Genomic DNA, 15,002 nt, shown 5'->3' with positions numbered 1-15,002 from the left:
AGTCATGAACTGCTACATGGTGTACATTGAATGTGTCAGAAAAAGAAAAAAAAAAAAAAACATGGGGGAGTGAGAATGGGGAGCCCCTCCCCCAAAAGACAAATGAATAAAATTAAATTAAATTTAAAAAAAAAATGATAATAATAACAACAACAATAATAATAGTAAAAATAAATAATAAACTAGATGGTGTCGATGGGTAGCCATCGCATATCCCCGCACTTCCCCATAGAGCAGCTCACCCCTAGGAACCACTTACCACACACGCACATACACACGCACGTACGCACACACATACACTCACATCACTGCTTCATCCAAAGGTATTTTAAAATATAAATGTAAAAAAAATTTACAATGTTAAGAGAATTTAGAATCAACCAACCGCCAGGGACAGCCCAACCCCCTGTTGCACTAAAATTCAAAAGTGCCCATGTACATTTCTGATAAGGGGTATACTAATCACCAAAGTTTCATCTTCCTACCTGCAATGGACTAGGAGAAAATAGCAGAAACTACAATGTGAAAAGAATTCAGAATCAACCAACCCCCGGGGACAGCCCAACCCCTTGTTGCACTAAAATTCCAAAGTGTATATGCACATCCCTGATGATGGATCTTCCAATTCCCATAGTTTCAATTTCCTATCTGCAATGGTCTAAGAGGAGATGGCAGAAATTACAATGTCATAAGAATTTTGAATCAACTACCCCCCAGGGACAGCCGAATCACCTGTTGCACTAAAATTCCAATGTGGCCATGCACATCCCTAAAGATGGGTCTACCAATTCCCAATGTTTCAACTTCCTACCTGCAATAGTCTAGGAGGAGATAGAAGAAATAACTAACACACAGACGCACGGACGCACAGACGCACGGACGGGCGGGATAACACGATCCCCGACTTTTGTCCCAAAAGTGCGGGGATAATAAATAATTATCAAAATGCTACTACTACTATCACTACTACTACTATTACTAAAACTACTACTACTCCTACTACTACTAATAATAAAATAACAAAAATATCTATAATAATAATAATAGATATAATGCATGCTACATTGTGATTATATCTTCGCATATAAGATAATCGACATAGAAAAAATGAACGCAAGGGTGAATAACTCATAAGCACGAGCACGTTGTACTTCTTTTTACAGAAGAAATTTAGTGTGTATGGTTTTGTATTCACAGTTGATCCGTGGTAAAATGAGGGGGGGGGGGGGGGACTCTCAGTATAAGCAATTTATGTATTTTACTACCGGTACAATATACAGGCCGAGTTGACGGTTAATGAATAAATACGTATGCTTTTCGAATAAGTAGTTATACCTAATGATTTTGTTATGGTTTTGTTATCCACACACGTAACGGGAAACGTGGAAAAAACACAGATGCAACTCATTATTTGTTTACATTTCATTTTCTGCATCTTGATTTCTAAGTGAGTATCTTTCGCCTGGATTACTTGTGAGTGCATCGTGGTTTCTCCGAGGATATAATTTACCGCGCCATTATAATATGAGACCCTTTTACCACTTGGAGTGATTGTTCATTTGCAATGAAGCGAGCTTTAAAATATAATCTTGTGCTCGAAACACACCTATTTTAAAGCTTGATGTTTCTTTCTATTCCGTTCTCATATTTTGTACACGAAGTATCCATGTTTTCAAGCCATGAAATTGGCCAGCGCGGTGACCTAAAGACTCACGAACACTTAAATTTATGATGAATATCTGCATATGCATGCACAGTTACAACCGCAGTTTGTTTAGAGTATAATGTGATGAATGTTCACTAAAGCGAGGGAAGGGGAATCTATACTTGTGATCACCACTGTACTTTCCATATTTTATGCAAAATGGCGACGACAACCCGTGTCTTGTTGGTTTTAGCACTGTATTATTTTGGTGAAAATCTCCCTGCCGATGCTACTATCGACTTCTTCGCCAAGCGAGTGGAATTAAGACTACGAGAACATCAACGGGATATTTTGAAAAGATTTGTTGTGAAGTATAAATGCACAAATTACATGCAAAGTAAGTGATCAAAATGACATTTTCCAAAAAGTTAGTCTTGCTATTTTGATATTTTATTCAAAATTATAGGTTTAATGTTTTGTTCATAAATTGATAACAGTAAAATTGAGTGGTAACAGGCATCAGAAAGCAAATAAAAATTTAATTCACGGCATTGAAAATTTCTGAAAATATTTGTACTTATCTAATTGTTAACAGAAATTGTAAACAGAATTCAAGGGATTTCTAATTTAAATACTGCATGTTTGACATTGAAATTGCCTAAACGCTGCAAATATTGTTCTTTAGAAACATTCATTCAAAAGCGAAGCATGTTCCTAGACCTCCGGATTCGGCTGACCAAGCAAAGTATAATTTTTCTACTGGATGCCCTAGCAGAATGCTTAGAAAATGCTTCTTTTATGAGTTATAATAATGAAACTGGTTTTCCCGGAGCTACTACATCAAGTGCCAGTATGGGTGATATCATCACAGCTACAACAGAGACTTCTGTGTGGTGGCCGGGTACGTGCTCTCTACCCCTATCCCTCTCTCTCCTGACCTACCTTCTCTCTCTCTTTCCTACTCTCCCTTCATTTCTTCCTCCCCTCTCTTTCTCTCTCTCTCACACACACACACACACGCGTGCACTCGCGCGCGCGCACGCAGCACATCTGAGTCCCGAACTCAAGTGTCCTTATACACGAGCACAAAATGAAATGGATGTACGTATCTACGCTCCCAATTACTTCAAATGTGGATAACATATTTCTTCCTTTTTTGTTTTATCATGGACTACACTATGACCAAACCCCTCCTTTTTTAGACTCAGTTTGTTACAATATACTTTCAGTCGACGACCCTTGCAGCAACTACACAGTCTTAGACCAGCCGTGGAGAAATGTAGCTAACGGGAAAAACTATGCCCACAAATGCGACGACGAATACGATGGGTTTGTCAAGCAGTGGTACCGTCTCATTGGGGGAGCCGGAACAGGGATACCGTCCACGGTAAATATGCATATTTAGATGGCAAATTATAATTTGTTTTGTATACTTTCTTTTACTACATGTATATAAGTATAAAGATATTTTGCTTTCTTGTTTTAACTTGATAACTGTTATATTTTCTATATATACCTGAAGTACATGCTCGGACTTAACAAAAACGACAACAAAAGAAATCAGTTCAGAATAAAACACACAATAACTTCCCATCACCCTGAGCTTCAGAGATAACTTGACAGTAACCTCTTCACTATCGATAGCCTATCTTCATCGTGTCAAGTTACACGATGAAGATAGGCTATCGATAGTGAAGAGGTTAGTGACAAGTTATCTCTGAAGCTCAGGGTGCTTCCCATCCGAGGCTCCATTAAAAACAGTCGTCTATAGATCAATTGATTGTCAAGTATGTTTACCGCTCCCCGCTCATCTCTTCCCTCTCTCGAAATAAGATAGTGACATATAAAATAGAATAAAGATAATCTTCCCCATTTTAGTGCCAAGCAACCAACCACTGCGGCGCCTACGTCCCTATCTATCTGGACGGAGACCTCCCGAACGCCACGGGTGCCGTGGTCACTATTCCTCTCTGTGGGACCCACGTGAACGGATGCTGTGACCCTGACTGGCCCTCATATAACATACCGCACTCCTTACGGGCCAAACACTGCGGGGGGTACTTCGTGTACGAGCTGGAGCCGACTACAGGGTGTTACGCCGCCTATTGTGGAACAGACTTGTAATGGGGCAGGGGTTCAAGGATTAACCTCCCCCCTCCCCCATTTCGAAGGATTTAATGATGGAAGGTAGAAAATTGATTCTGAATTATGGGATTTAATGATGGAAGGTAGAAAATTGTCGACTACAAGATGTTACGTGACCTACTGTAGCAAAAGATTTGTAATGCGATAGGGGTCCAGGGGCTAACAGCCCCCCCCCCCCCATGATAAAAGGTAGAAAATTTATTAGAAAATGACAAGGAGTCAACATGAAAGATTTCAATTAAGCTCAGAAGCACATGTTTGTATTTATAAACATGATTTTGGTGTATATGTCACTTGTTTGTCAATAAATCATATCCCTTATACAAACAGCATTGAATTCTGATTTTTTTCATTGCGGCTATTTATCAGACATTTTTTCTGTCTTTACAGGTTCATGTATTTTCTGTATCATACCTTCATTTACTTTAATTTTACGCTTAAGTCTTCATGATTAACAGGAGTCCTTAAAGCTTCGATGAGTTTGAAGAGATGATCTAATTGCTTCTTGATGCGAATTCAATTTCTCAAGTGGCATTCAAAGATACCTCTTTGTTTTAAACGGTTACCAAGTATCGGATGTATGTCAGGTCATTTCTCTGCGCAAGTGTAAATACTAAAGCCGGAATACACGGTGAACTCTGTGCTTAGCTATCGGTCTCGAGAGAAGTAAGAAGCGGTTCACTGTGTGTGCGCTAATTTCAGATATAGATCACATTTGATTTTAGCCTCACGCTTCCTGGTATGAAAAGAAAGAACCATAAGGAAAGAACGGTCAATCTATCATAAACTAAGCGCAGCGCGTATTCCCCAGTGTGTGCGGACTTACACGATACATATTTCAAAAGCAACTGCAAGCCGAACTGGAAAGAATCTTACGCATTAAGAAAGCAAAGTTCAGACAGACTCCGCCAAAATGTACAGCTTTTTCTTCATATTTCTAATACTCAGTTGGATTGACTTTAAGAATTCTGCCGAGATTTCAGCTGAAACTTTCCAGCAGCAGGTAGAATTGAGAACGTATGAAGATGAGATTGATATTCTTCGAAATTTCCTGGTAAGGGAGAACTGCACGAATTTCTTAGAAAGTAAGTGCTTTTGAGCGTTTAAAGGAGATGTACGTGTACATGTACGCATTTTAAGCTTTTTCCAATTCTATAAGAAATGCGTAGATGTGCTGTTTGGTCCGACTAACTAACAAACTAACTAACTAACTGACTAACTACATGTACCTGACCGACTAACCGACTTACAAACTAAAATACTGTTATAATGGATGTTGTTGATTTTGACAATAAAAGCTACTTAGTTTGTGGAATCCATACAAATGTGTTTAACTGGCTATCTGCATATATTAGTTGATTATTTTAAAATTTCAAGTTTTCAAGTACTGTGATATGCAAATGCTCAAACATTTTGACTTGAGGATACCAATGGAGAATCCATCCACACCGCTTTATTATAAGACATAATATATATATAATGGCAAAAATTCACCAATTCTTAACTAAATTTTTGTCGATTACCATCAATTCAGCGTAGTCATTTTTAACCGTATAACCAAATTTTTCTATGCAGAAAATTATTTCCTAAAACGGAGCGTACGCCTAGATATCGAAATACAACTTGCCAAGGAGAGCGTTACTGTTCTTTTGCGGGCACTTGCTGACTGTCTCCGGGACCCAGAAATGACCACGCAGATTACGAGCACAATGACTACGCAGGCTATGCCGTATACGACCACGAATACCAGCGGTCTGGTCAATTCTAACGTTACCGACGTTAACGTGACCAACGCTAACGTCACCAAGGAACCTTTCAGTAACATTACATGGCCAGGTAGGTCTATATGTGCTTTCAAACATCAGTTAACGTCTGATTTCAAGAGTCTTTTAATACACAAAATTTACCCTTTTTACTATAGTTTTTCAGTGTTTATTGTGTTAAACGGTTTGTAAATTTGTACTTTTCTTCATATCAAATAGTATATAAACGGCCAGATATGTACTCGTATAGCAACTAGAATGAAATACACCTAACTTAGGACAATAGGCCGAATCTAAACTCCTGCTACACTTGACTATATTGGCTTTCTGAATTGTAGCTGACGACCCATGCAGCAACTACACCGTACTCAACGATTCCTGGAGAAATGTCGCACAAGGAAAGAACTATCTATCGAATTTCAAATGTGACGGAGTGACAGCAGGGTTTGTGAAGGACTGGTATCGATTCATGGGCCCCGCTGGAACTATTCTGGCAACTGAGGTAATTTCTGGGAGATATATCAAATTATAGAAAGTATATTTTCAGATATGTTGAAGCGGTGACCTTAATATTTAGATTTTTACCTCAGCCAAGGAGGTTATGTTTTCACCCCTGTTTGTCTGTTTGTTTGTCTGTCATTAACATAACTCAAAAAGTTATGGACCGATTTTGATGAAATTTTCAGGAACTGTCAGAAGTGAGCCAAGAAAGAGATGATTAGTTTTTGGTGGTGATCCGGATCAACAATCAATCAATTATCAATAATAATAAAAAATCGCTGCCTTGGCGGCGGTCTGCGCTCTCGGAGTGCTTTTCTATTATATAAATATGATTATCATAGATTCAGAGAGCAAGCGGGTTAGCTGCTTTATTTCGTTACTTAAGCTTAGGATAGATAATACACGTATGATGAACAATAATTACTGGAATCATAGATAAGATTTATCTCAATCACTGTTTTTTTTTTCTTTAAAATTTACAGTGTCAGCCAGTGCAACATTGTGGTACGTACGTCCCTCTATATCTCAACGGCACCGTTCCCAACGTTCCGGGTGACGTATGGAACGTTACGCTATGCGCTACGTCGGCGTACGGTTGTTGCGCTTACGCCTGGGCAGCTGTCTACACGCCGCCATTCGTCACAGTGAAAAACTGCGGAGATTATTTCGTCTACGAATTGAAGCCAGCTACAGGATGTTACACTGCTTACTGTGGAAGTGACTAGACATGAACGTTGCCAGTATTTATCGTAGAACTAGTAATTTTCAAACAACGAAATCTGACATCTTAATTTTACAAAATAAATAACGACTTAATGGTTTGTTCTTTTTTTTTTTCCTCATTTACTGAGATTGTAGATAGGTAAATAATGGCATGGCGGTATTTGTGTAGGTCGTATGGTTCAGATTAGTTTTTCCAAAGGTAGCAAAGGTAATCCCTCTATTTTTTTCCAAAATTGTTAAGAACGAAAGTTGATCTTGACCGTAAGATCAAGATTTTACTTTATTTTATATCGACTCAAGATGGTAAGTGCTAGGTCAAATAAATAACGTTTCACTTATTTTGTTACTCTAAGCAAATTACTCCTCTTTTTAAACACTATTTAGTGAACCACAACAAATTCAACCGGAATTGAATAAAACCAAAATGTGGTAAAAAAGTTAAGATCAAGTTTTGTCTGTATAGTTCTTTCGTGAAACAGCCTCCTCTTCTCACGTTTGCCGCCATGTTTATTATGAGCCCATCACGTGACTAACGCCAGAGAACAGAGGAATTAAATTTGAAATCTGTTGTGAGTTAAATTAGTCCGATTTTTTAATGAAAGGCAGGCTCCTGCCTAAAACACGCCACCTATCAGATAATCTTAAATGAAAACTTAACGCCACAGAAAAAATCTGTGTAACTGACCAATATGTACACCAATTCCATTTTTTTCTAATCGTTTTAAGAATAAACGGAAAGTTTAGATTTCTATTCTAAAATTGCCAGATATTTATTTTACAGGTGCAACAAAACCACTTCTTAAAGTTTTAAAATGTGTATTCTTGCAATTAAAAAACCAGTTTATGATAAAAAGATAATTCAACAACAGTCAACAATTCGATTGTTTCGGTGAAAGCGAGACTACAGTATGCAATATGACGTCATGTACAACTATAATCTTATTTCGAATCAGATATATCTGCGTATCAGTTTGTAGGTTTCATAATTAATACCACAAAATTATTTTCGTTTTTTATTTAAACGCTTGTTGGAACTTAGCGAGAGATATAAATTCATTTCCTTTTAATTCATTGTATGGTTTATCTTCGCGACGCTTTGAGGCTACGCAGCTCGTCTGTGACGTCACGGACGTCACTATAGTTGCTATATTATATCTAAGTGATATTGCAAAGCAGCAAGATGAGTTGTCTATGCTTTTGTTTTAAAAGTCTGAAGTCGATGCGAGCAGATGATGGAACGATCAATTCTATATATGAAAAACAGTCTACAAGATGCAGAGAAGATGATGAAATTGTCTTGAATTCAGACATATTTCGCGCTGTGCCAAGAGAAAGTGAGGTCACACTGCACAAGTTCAAGCGCCCAATGAGAGAGTTCGAAGCTGGGCGTGGTCGTCCAGTGAAGCAGATAGACCCCAAAGTCACACTTTATTCGACCGCTTCCTCAAGAAGGGAAAATTTGCCAGACAGCACGGGGCCCATGGAAAAGGTGACAGGAGAAAATGTTCTGTCTACTATAACTTTACCTGCCTCTCCAACCTTTGAGCCCCAAGCAACTGCCCCCGAAAGAGCCGCATTACGACGTCCAGGTAGAAAAAACGCATGGGTAAAAGAAAATATGGATATGCCTACTGCCAACTGCTCAGCATTTTCCACACCGAAGAATCCAAAACTTGCGACTCCTAAAGCCAAAGGACACAAGGATCAGATGAGCGGTCAGTCAAATTCATCAAACATGACCAGCACACTGCCGTCAAGCTTTCCGGAGTTGCCGGGAGCCCCACAATCCCAAAAGTCAATGGCAAACCTGCAAAAGGAGCTCACAGCAGACATAAGCAAATTACTCGAACCAGTTCCTATCCAGCCCGCCCGACCTAAAACGAAGAAACCAGTGAACCTGTCGACCGTTTTCGACATTGCAACTGCTCCTACACAGGTATACCATTTACCAGATGGACACTCTCATGAAGTCCACGTAAGTCCGTATGAATTCGAGCGGCCGGTCAAGCCAAAGAAATCGGCGAAGCAGCATTTGAAAAATATCAAGAAGAACCTCTTTCAGCTCAACCCCCTTTCCAGCGGAAAAAAGAAAAACCGTTTAGAAGACGGCCCGGTCTTCACAGAGTACCCTCTGATTCAAATGCCAAAACTGACGCCTCAGATGTACGAGGCAATCTGCCCAGCATTACCCGGTGCCGTCCCCGAGACTATGAAATGTACCCTTGTGGAACAAGAGCTCAGGCAATTCATAAGGTATGCAACTTACCCTAATGCAAGTGAGTGTTTTACTTATGTTAAATATGTTACTTTTGTTGGTTTGCATATGAATTTATTATCTGTTCCGTTTCTGTTACACACATGTATATGTTTTGTTTGCAGTGCTATCAGTTAAAAAACTACTTTTTCAAGTAAACGTGAAATTATTTGTTTCATTTAAGGATATGAACGAATGTACAGCTAATTATGACATTGTTTTCAGTAGTGAGTCTAGGTGTGGATCAGAAACAAATACTTTCGGGACACTCGAGCCCCAGCGCTCGCCTACTGCTAGCATGAATGATGAACCTGATGAGATGAGCAGTTCCTGTTTCAGGTGAACCTCATTATTTTGTAATAATCTTTTTCCATTAAATAACAATTCTGCTGAATGAGAATATGTGCGATGTTCTATTATGGACTATTTTCTCATCATTCATTATTATTACTTGTAATTCGTTATACAAAAAATATCTTCACACACACAAAAAATTACATAATAATTACATAATCGACGACGTATAACTGCTTTCTATAATTTCCAGATCTCGGTCGACTCCGAAAGTGTCAGAAGCAAGTCACTTTAATGTGACCTTGCCAAACTGTCCCCAGTACGACCAAGACCTCAGCCTGGCACCTTATCTGCCGAAAGCTCCCAGACCCGAGGCACCCCGCGCTGAAACGCCAACCCGTCCTAGCTCTCCCAAGTGGCCTAAGTTTCGATTTCCTTGGCAAAAGAAGAGAGGCGTAGCCCCACTTCAAGACAGTCCCAGTGAAAAGCCTGCAGAACCTGCAAAACCCAAACGCCGCAGACCACAAACCCCTTTCAGGAGAAAGAAAAGGGATGACACAAGTTCATAGACATATTGGAATGAACAATATGACATAACATCTAAGAATGGGTGACTTGGCAGCCAGTCGGTTGAATGTATTATCAACCAATGTGTATGTTTGTTCGTTTAAAGCGAACTTACGAATGTGCCTACCCACACGTGCACGCGTGAGCTGGCGGGATATATGAGAATAGGCACGCCACAGCTTTCAAGCGTGTATGGCTGGGCAAAAAAAAGTAAAAATTAAAAATGTAAAAAGAAATAATAATAATAAAATGTGATCTCTAAATCTGCATGTATCTGTATCGAATTATTATATGCATCTGATCAAACTGGTCGTGAAAAAAAAAGACGGATAAAGTAATATAGAATTTAATATGTTTGATTCGTCAAATGAAAATAAAACACTGTATGTATAGAAATATTGTTTGTCATATTCGTTTTTCTGGTGTTATTTATTTAGTTTCAGGCTCTCCGACTAAAACTGCCGATAACTTATTCACACGGAAATACGACCTTCCGATATGTTGCAGTGCAGCAGATTGAAGAATGGTTTCATTATCTCTTATGTTCACAAGTTAGATATTTCATAGCCATACCATTGATCGCGAGCGAGAAAACAAAATGTAAAGAAAAAATATGATAACATAAAAGAAATGAAAAGAAAAACTGTCCATCGGTTAAAAATATTTCATTTATAACATAATAAAGTAAAACAAGAACACGATAATGTCCTTTGAATTAAATTTATAACACTTAATGCATAACTATAGGCGAGCCGCAGCAGCTCAAGTTTCACAGGACATTGAATATTCATCTCTACTATCAGCACGTTTCTGGTTCAGAGTTGGGAGTTTCCAGCAATACGGGCTCGTGAAATAGTTTGTCATTCAGGGACAAACGAGATTTTTTCCCTCGATCCCCGTCTATACCTGTATGATATGTAAGCTTATGCGGTTAACAGCTGTTTCCTTTCATTTTGATAGCATCCGTCTGGTGATATGTGTACTATTAAGGTACTTCTATACTGATACATGTAAAAATGAACGATTTTATGCGCATTGTGTCTATTTCATTACTATAATAGGTCTTATTTGTACCATTTACATCATTTCTACCGAAATCAGCATCGATATTTTTGAACGATGACCGAAGTACACATCCTGTGATACTGCTCATAACTGATCACCAACTTTGAAGTTGGCCTACTTGCTGGTCTAAAAATTAATGCACTGTGCCTCGCACTAAATATCCATGCTGTAACCAGATAGAAATGACAGGGGCTAGGGTTAAGCCCAGAATACAGTAAAATGTCTACCTTTTACGGAAAAAACTGTTAAATGTGCTTGCCTGTGTATGGTACGTGTCAATGACGTGTGCGAGCGCTCACGTGCGCTTCATATCGGAGTGTGTTCTGGCTCGGCATGAGGCAAAAGGCTACAATTATCATTCCCTAAACTACAACATTTTTGTTTTAATTATCACCATCGTTTACACTCGAGCTCAAACCGAAAACGAAAAATTGTACTAAATAAAAAAGTTCAAGAAATTTTCTTATGATTTACTACTGTATTGATAGACGATAAAAATTTCGAGAACGAAAACACCGTCTTCTTCATAGCAGTTTTGAATGAATTATCTGGTCCCAGGCGGTCCAACCGGTCCCGGTCCGGGGCCCTTGAAATAGTAAAGGAATGAGACTTTACTTCTAATGATAACGATTATAAAACTATAATAATTATCATATAAAAATATACTTTTTAAACTTGATATTACAAAAAAAAAAAAAAAAAAAAAATCAAATTTTCGATAATTCAGTGTGCCATGAAATAATATAATTCTCAGGCTTGTGAATCACGAGAGATAAATAAAGTGCAATTTAGCGTCTTTTCATCATAAAAAAAAACTATTTTAAAATATAAAAGCTGAAGGAGCAAGGAACGGCATATAAAGAAAAAACATGCGACAATTACCACAGAACCGGCCTTATTAAAGCTCGTCCAGACTGGTTTCCCGACGCCACCCGCGTCGCAGGCACAAGTAGTGTACGAGATCTGCGGCATCACCGGCACTTTACTGCCTGTGGGCGGCGGAGGCTGGGGTTCATACCAGATACGACAACGGCACGGGGCCTCGGGGCTGCACGGCGAAGAATCGGGCCGGCTCGGCCTGCATCTCACGTCTGATCCCCATGCAGGAGACGTGTAGAAAAACAGTAGGGCACCTAGGAAGACAAGCTTCATTGTCATCGGCACTTTCCGCATTTGACGACGAAAGTCTGGTTTGTGACCGGGTCTCACGCATATATATATATATAATAATATATATAATTTTTATTGCTAATTTTACGGTTTTAAAAAGCCTATATCCGTAGGTTTTCCACTCATACATCAGGGAGACATCAAAGACTGAAAACTAATTTTAAAATTGAGTATTTATTCAATAATATCTCCAAATAGATCTTGATTGCATTATATATGTATTTTCCATTACTCTAGGTTAAATTGCACTTGCGAGTTGCAAACTAGGCACCAGACATTTCCAATTAGCAATATTGGTGTGAATACGATAATGGAGATAATTAAGGGTACAATTTATGATAATAGCAGAGGATAGTTTGTATCCATAATTTGATTATTTCTGCTTGGTGAAACCACTATAAGTTTAACCTGCATGTCACCGCAAACATGACTAAATAATATATTAACTGTAAAGCATAAAAAGGGCACAGTTTCCGAATGACAGATGTTTTGGAACATTAACAAAATATCAAATACATTTATTTGAGCCAAGCTGAGACCAAAAGGTTGCCACGAACAAAAATTCAGAGGTTGTTTTGCATACATTACAATTTTTATCAATGGAATTACAAAATACGCTTGCTTCAAGTTATGAATTCCAAGGATACAAGTACTAGGATAACACACGCATGCATGCAAGCACACACACACACACTCACTGTTAATTATACATATCTATAATGAATATAATATGGCAGCATGTGATACAAAATTATCACCTATTGGCTTTTACCAATGGACGCAGGGAGTTCTCTTCTGAAAAAAAAAAAAAAAAAATCGCTGTGCTGCATAGTATTTATGTTGTTCTCTATAGCACTCTCTATGGGTAATACCATGGTCTCTGAACAAAAATTCTCACTGCTGTACAGAATTGTGTACAAAATAAGCCAGAGAAATATCTGCGAATACAAAATGAACATGGTCAACCTTTCTATTTCCCATAAAAAAACTGCCACTGCCTTATCAACTCTAGCCTCTTCTGACATTGCCCCTTTTAGCCTACTTTTTCAGGTGTTCCTTCTCATGTGTCAAAACACAGTACCTCACACTAGTGAACAGCCGGCCACAATACTGGCACAGGCCCTGGGGGGTGACAGGTCCTTGCTGGGCATGTTTGCGTTCATGGTACTCACAGTGGCCCTTCTGAATAAACCGCTGGCCACAGTACTGACAGGCAAAGGGCTTCTCCCCGGTGTGAATAGGTAAATGAAACTGGAGATGGCCCTTGAGTCGAAAACCCTTCAAGCAATACTGACAAATGAATTTTCTTTCCCCAGTGTGGATTAACTCATGCCTTTGGAGATCTGCCTTCCGCAAAAAAGGCCTTTCACAAAATGAACACTTGAAAGGCCGCTCAAATGAATGTATTTTCTTATGCTTTATGAGTGATTGCTTTGTTTTGAACTCCCGCCCACAAGCATCACAGATATTATCTGTACTTGCTTTACGTCTTCCACTACTTGATTTTGACTTTGAACCTCCATGTGCTTTCTCGTGCCTTCTTAATTCTCTAATTTTCTGGAAGATCTCATCACAAAATTGGCATTTTAAAGGCCCAACAGAATCTTGTGAAAGAAGAGATTGACGTTGCTCCTTATCAGTCTTGAACATGCCCTGCTCAGAAGCAGGAGGGTTTGTCTTTTGCTCTACACATGTGGCATCATTTGATTTCAAAGTCGTGTCACAACCAGGTGCATCCAGTTGGTTTGTTTGAAAAACAGAATTGTCCTCTATTCCATCTACTCTAACACTACTTGATTTTGATGAAATCCCAATATTCAGTCTCTTAACAATAATCTTCAAGTCTTTTCTGGTGGAAGTTTTTTTACGACTGCTTTTTTGTGGTGTGGATCTAGAGGAAATTTTACTCAGATTTGATTTCTTTTCACTTATGGCATCTTGGTCTCCCACACCACCTTCACCTGGTACATCTGGCTCACTGGATATTCCAGGTCTGTTCCCATCTCTGTATCTGTTTTCTGGTGTACTGTTGACTTCAGCTTTAAAAAAATCATAATAAAATAACAATAATAATAATTTATCATAATTATAACAATGATAATAAAATAAACAGACAAACAAATAATTGATAATTGAAATAATATAACAGATTAAATAATTATTTCCTACATGTAAATTCAAAATCTTATTGTTGAGAGTTAAAATACCAAACTAATAAGCTTGTCAAATGAAAAAATGATAATAATAATAAAAGAATAAAGGCCGTACATGCATGTTATGGGTAAGTATATCCGATCACATTTTTCTGGAGTAAATTAGCAGTGACAAGAAAGAAATAGAAAGTAAAGCAGCATGCACTCATTAATAAGAACAAAATAATAAATAAAATAATACAAAAGTAGATGAGGTTGCGAGATAGGTGACTGTATAACTTTTTACTGAAATACTGAAATTGTACCATTGCATGTTTACTGTTTACTTACACATTTCGCTGACATCTGTACCATGGCCCTCCTTTTTCATTAACAAATCGAAACGGGATTCCACTTGTAAATGGCCTGGTCCTAAAGAGAGCTCCGTTCTTTCAGCAAAGCCCTCAATATCATCCGGTTCGGTCTTAATGCCCAAGTTGCTGAAGTCATTAGACTCCATTCTGACAGGTTTACCCTGGTTCAGTTTTGACATTTATAAAAGGAACATGTTTCAAAGTTCACAAGACTAGCCACAATTTAAGGAGAGAATAAAGGAGAATAAGCCAACAACAATCTTCTTCTTGCCTTCTGTTTTCAACAAGGGAATCAAAACTATACACCGATATGTCGACTGAATTGGTTTTCTACACAGACGAAAGATTATTTTTCAAAATCATTTAAGT

At 38.4% G+C, this 15,002-nt stretch overlaps 4 protein-coding genes across 4 annotated transcripts; 3 read left to right on the top strand and 1 right to left on the bottom strand.

Moving 5' to 3' along the window:
* The first annotated feature begins 1,230 nt into the window (after nucleotides 1-1,230).
* LOC106177503 (uncharacterized) lies at nucleotides 1,231-4,119 on the top strand. The gene is made up of 4 exons (XM_013560291.2): nucleotides 1,231-2,042; nucleotides 2,331-2,546; nucleotides 2,875-3,032; nucleotides 3,524-4,119. The coding sequence occupies exons 1-4, from the start codon at nucleotides 1,865-1,867 to the stop codon at nucleotides 3,767-3,769; spliced, it is 798 nt and encodes a 265-aa protein (XP_013415745.2). The 5' UTR covers nucleotides 1,231-1,864; the 3' UTR covers nucleotides 3,770-4,119.
* Nucleotides 4,120-4,421: 302 nt separating this feature from the next.
* LOC106177505 (uncharacterized) lies at nucleotides 4,422-6,782 on the top strand. Its single transcript, XM_013560292.2, has 4 exons — nucleotides 4,422-4,875; nucleotides 5,366-5,626; nucleotides 5,892-6,055; nucleotides 6,537-6,782. Exons 1-4 carry the CDS (start codon nucleotides 4,704-4,706, stop codon nucleotides 6,777-6,779), a joined length of 840 nt encoding a protein of 279 aa, XP_013415746.2. The 5' UTR covers nucleotides 4,422-4,703; the 3' UTR covers nucleotides 6,780-6,782.
* A 1,175-nt stretch (nucleotides 6,783-7,957) lies between these two features.
* Nucleotides 7,958-10,614, top strand: LOC106177507 (uncharacterized). Its single transcript, XM_013560294.2, has 3 exons — nucleotides 7,958-9,030; nucleotides 9,257-9,370; nucleotides 9,579-10,614. The coding sequence occupies exons 1-3, from the start codon at nucleotides 7,958-7,960 to the stop codon at nucleotides 9,892-9,894; spliced, it is 1,503 nt and encodes a 500-aa protein (XP_013415748.2). The 3' UTR covers nucleotides 9,895-10,614.
* Nucleotides 10,615-11,406: 792 nt separating this feature from the next.
* On the bottom strand, nucleotides 11,407-14,941 carry LOC106177493 (uncharacterized). Its single transcript, XM_013560280.2, has 3 exons — nucleotides 14,611-14,941; nucleotides 11,840-14,166; nucleotides 11,407-11,543 (listed from the first exon to the last, which is right to left on the bottom strand). Exons 1-2 carry the CDS (start codon nucleotides 14,810-14,812, stop codon nucleotides 13,166-13,168), a joined length of 1,203 nt encoding a protein of 400 aa, XP_013415734.2. The 5' UTR covers nucleotides 14,813-14,941; the 3' UTR covers nucleotides 11,407-11,543; nucleotides 11,840-13,165.
* Nucleotides 14,942-15,002: the final 61 nt, after the last annotated feature.

The sequence above is a fragment of the Lingula anatina genome, chromosome 3, assembly GCF_051362555.1.
Source record: "Lingula anatina isolate TDL-2025a chromosome 3, LinAna3.0, whole genome shotgun sequence".
NCBI classification, from domain to species: Eukaryota; Metazoa; Brachiopoda; class Lingulata; order Lingulida; family Lingulidae; genus Lingula; species Lingula anatina.
This window is presented reverse-complemented; position numbering and strand designations above follow the sequence as displayed.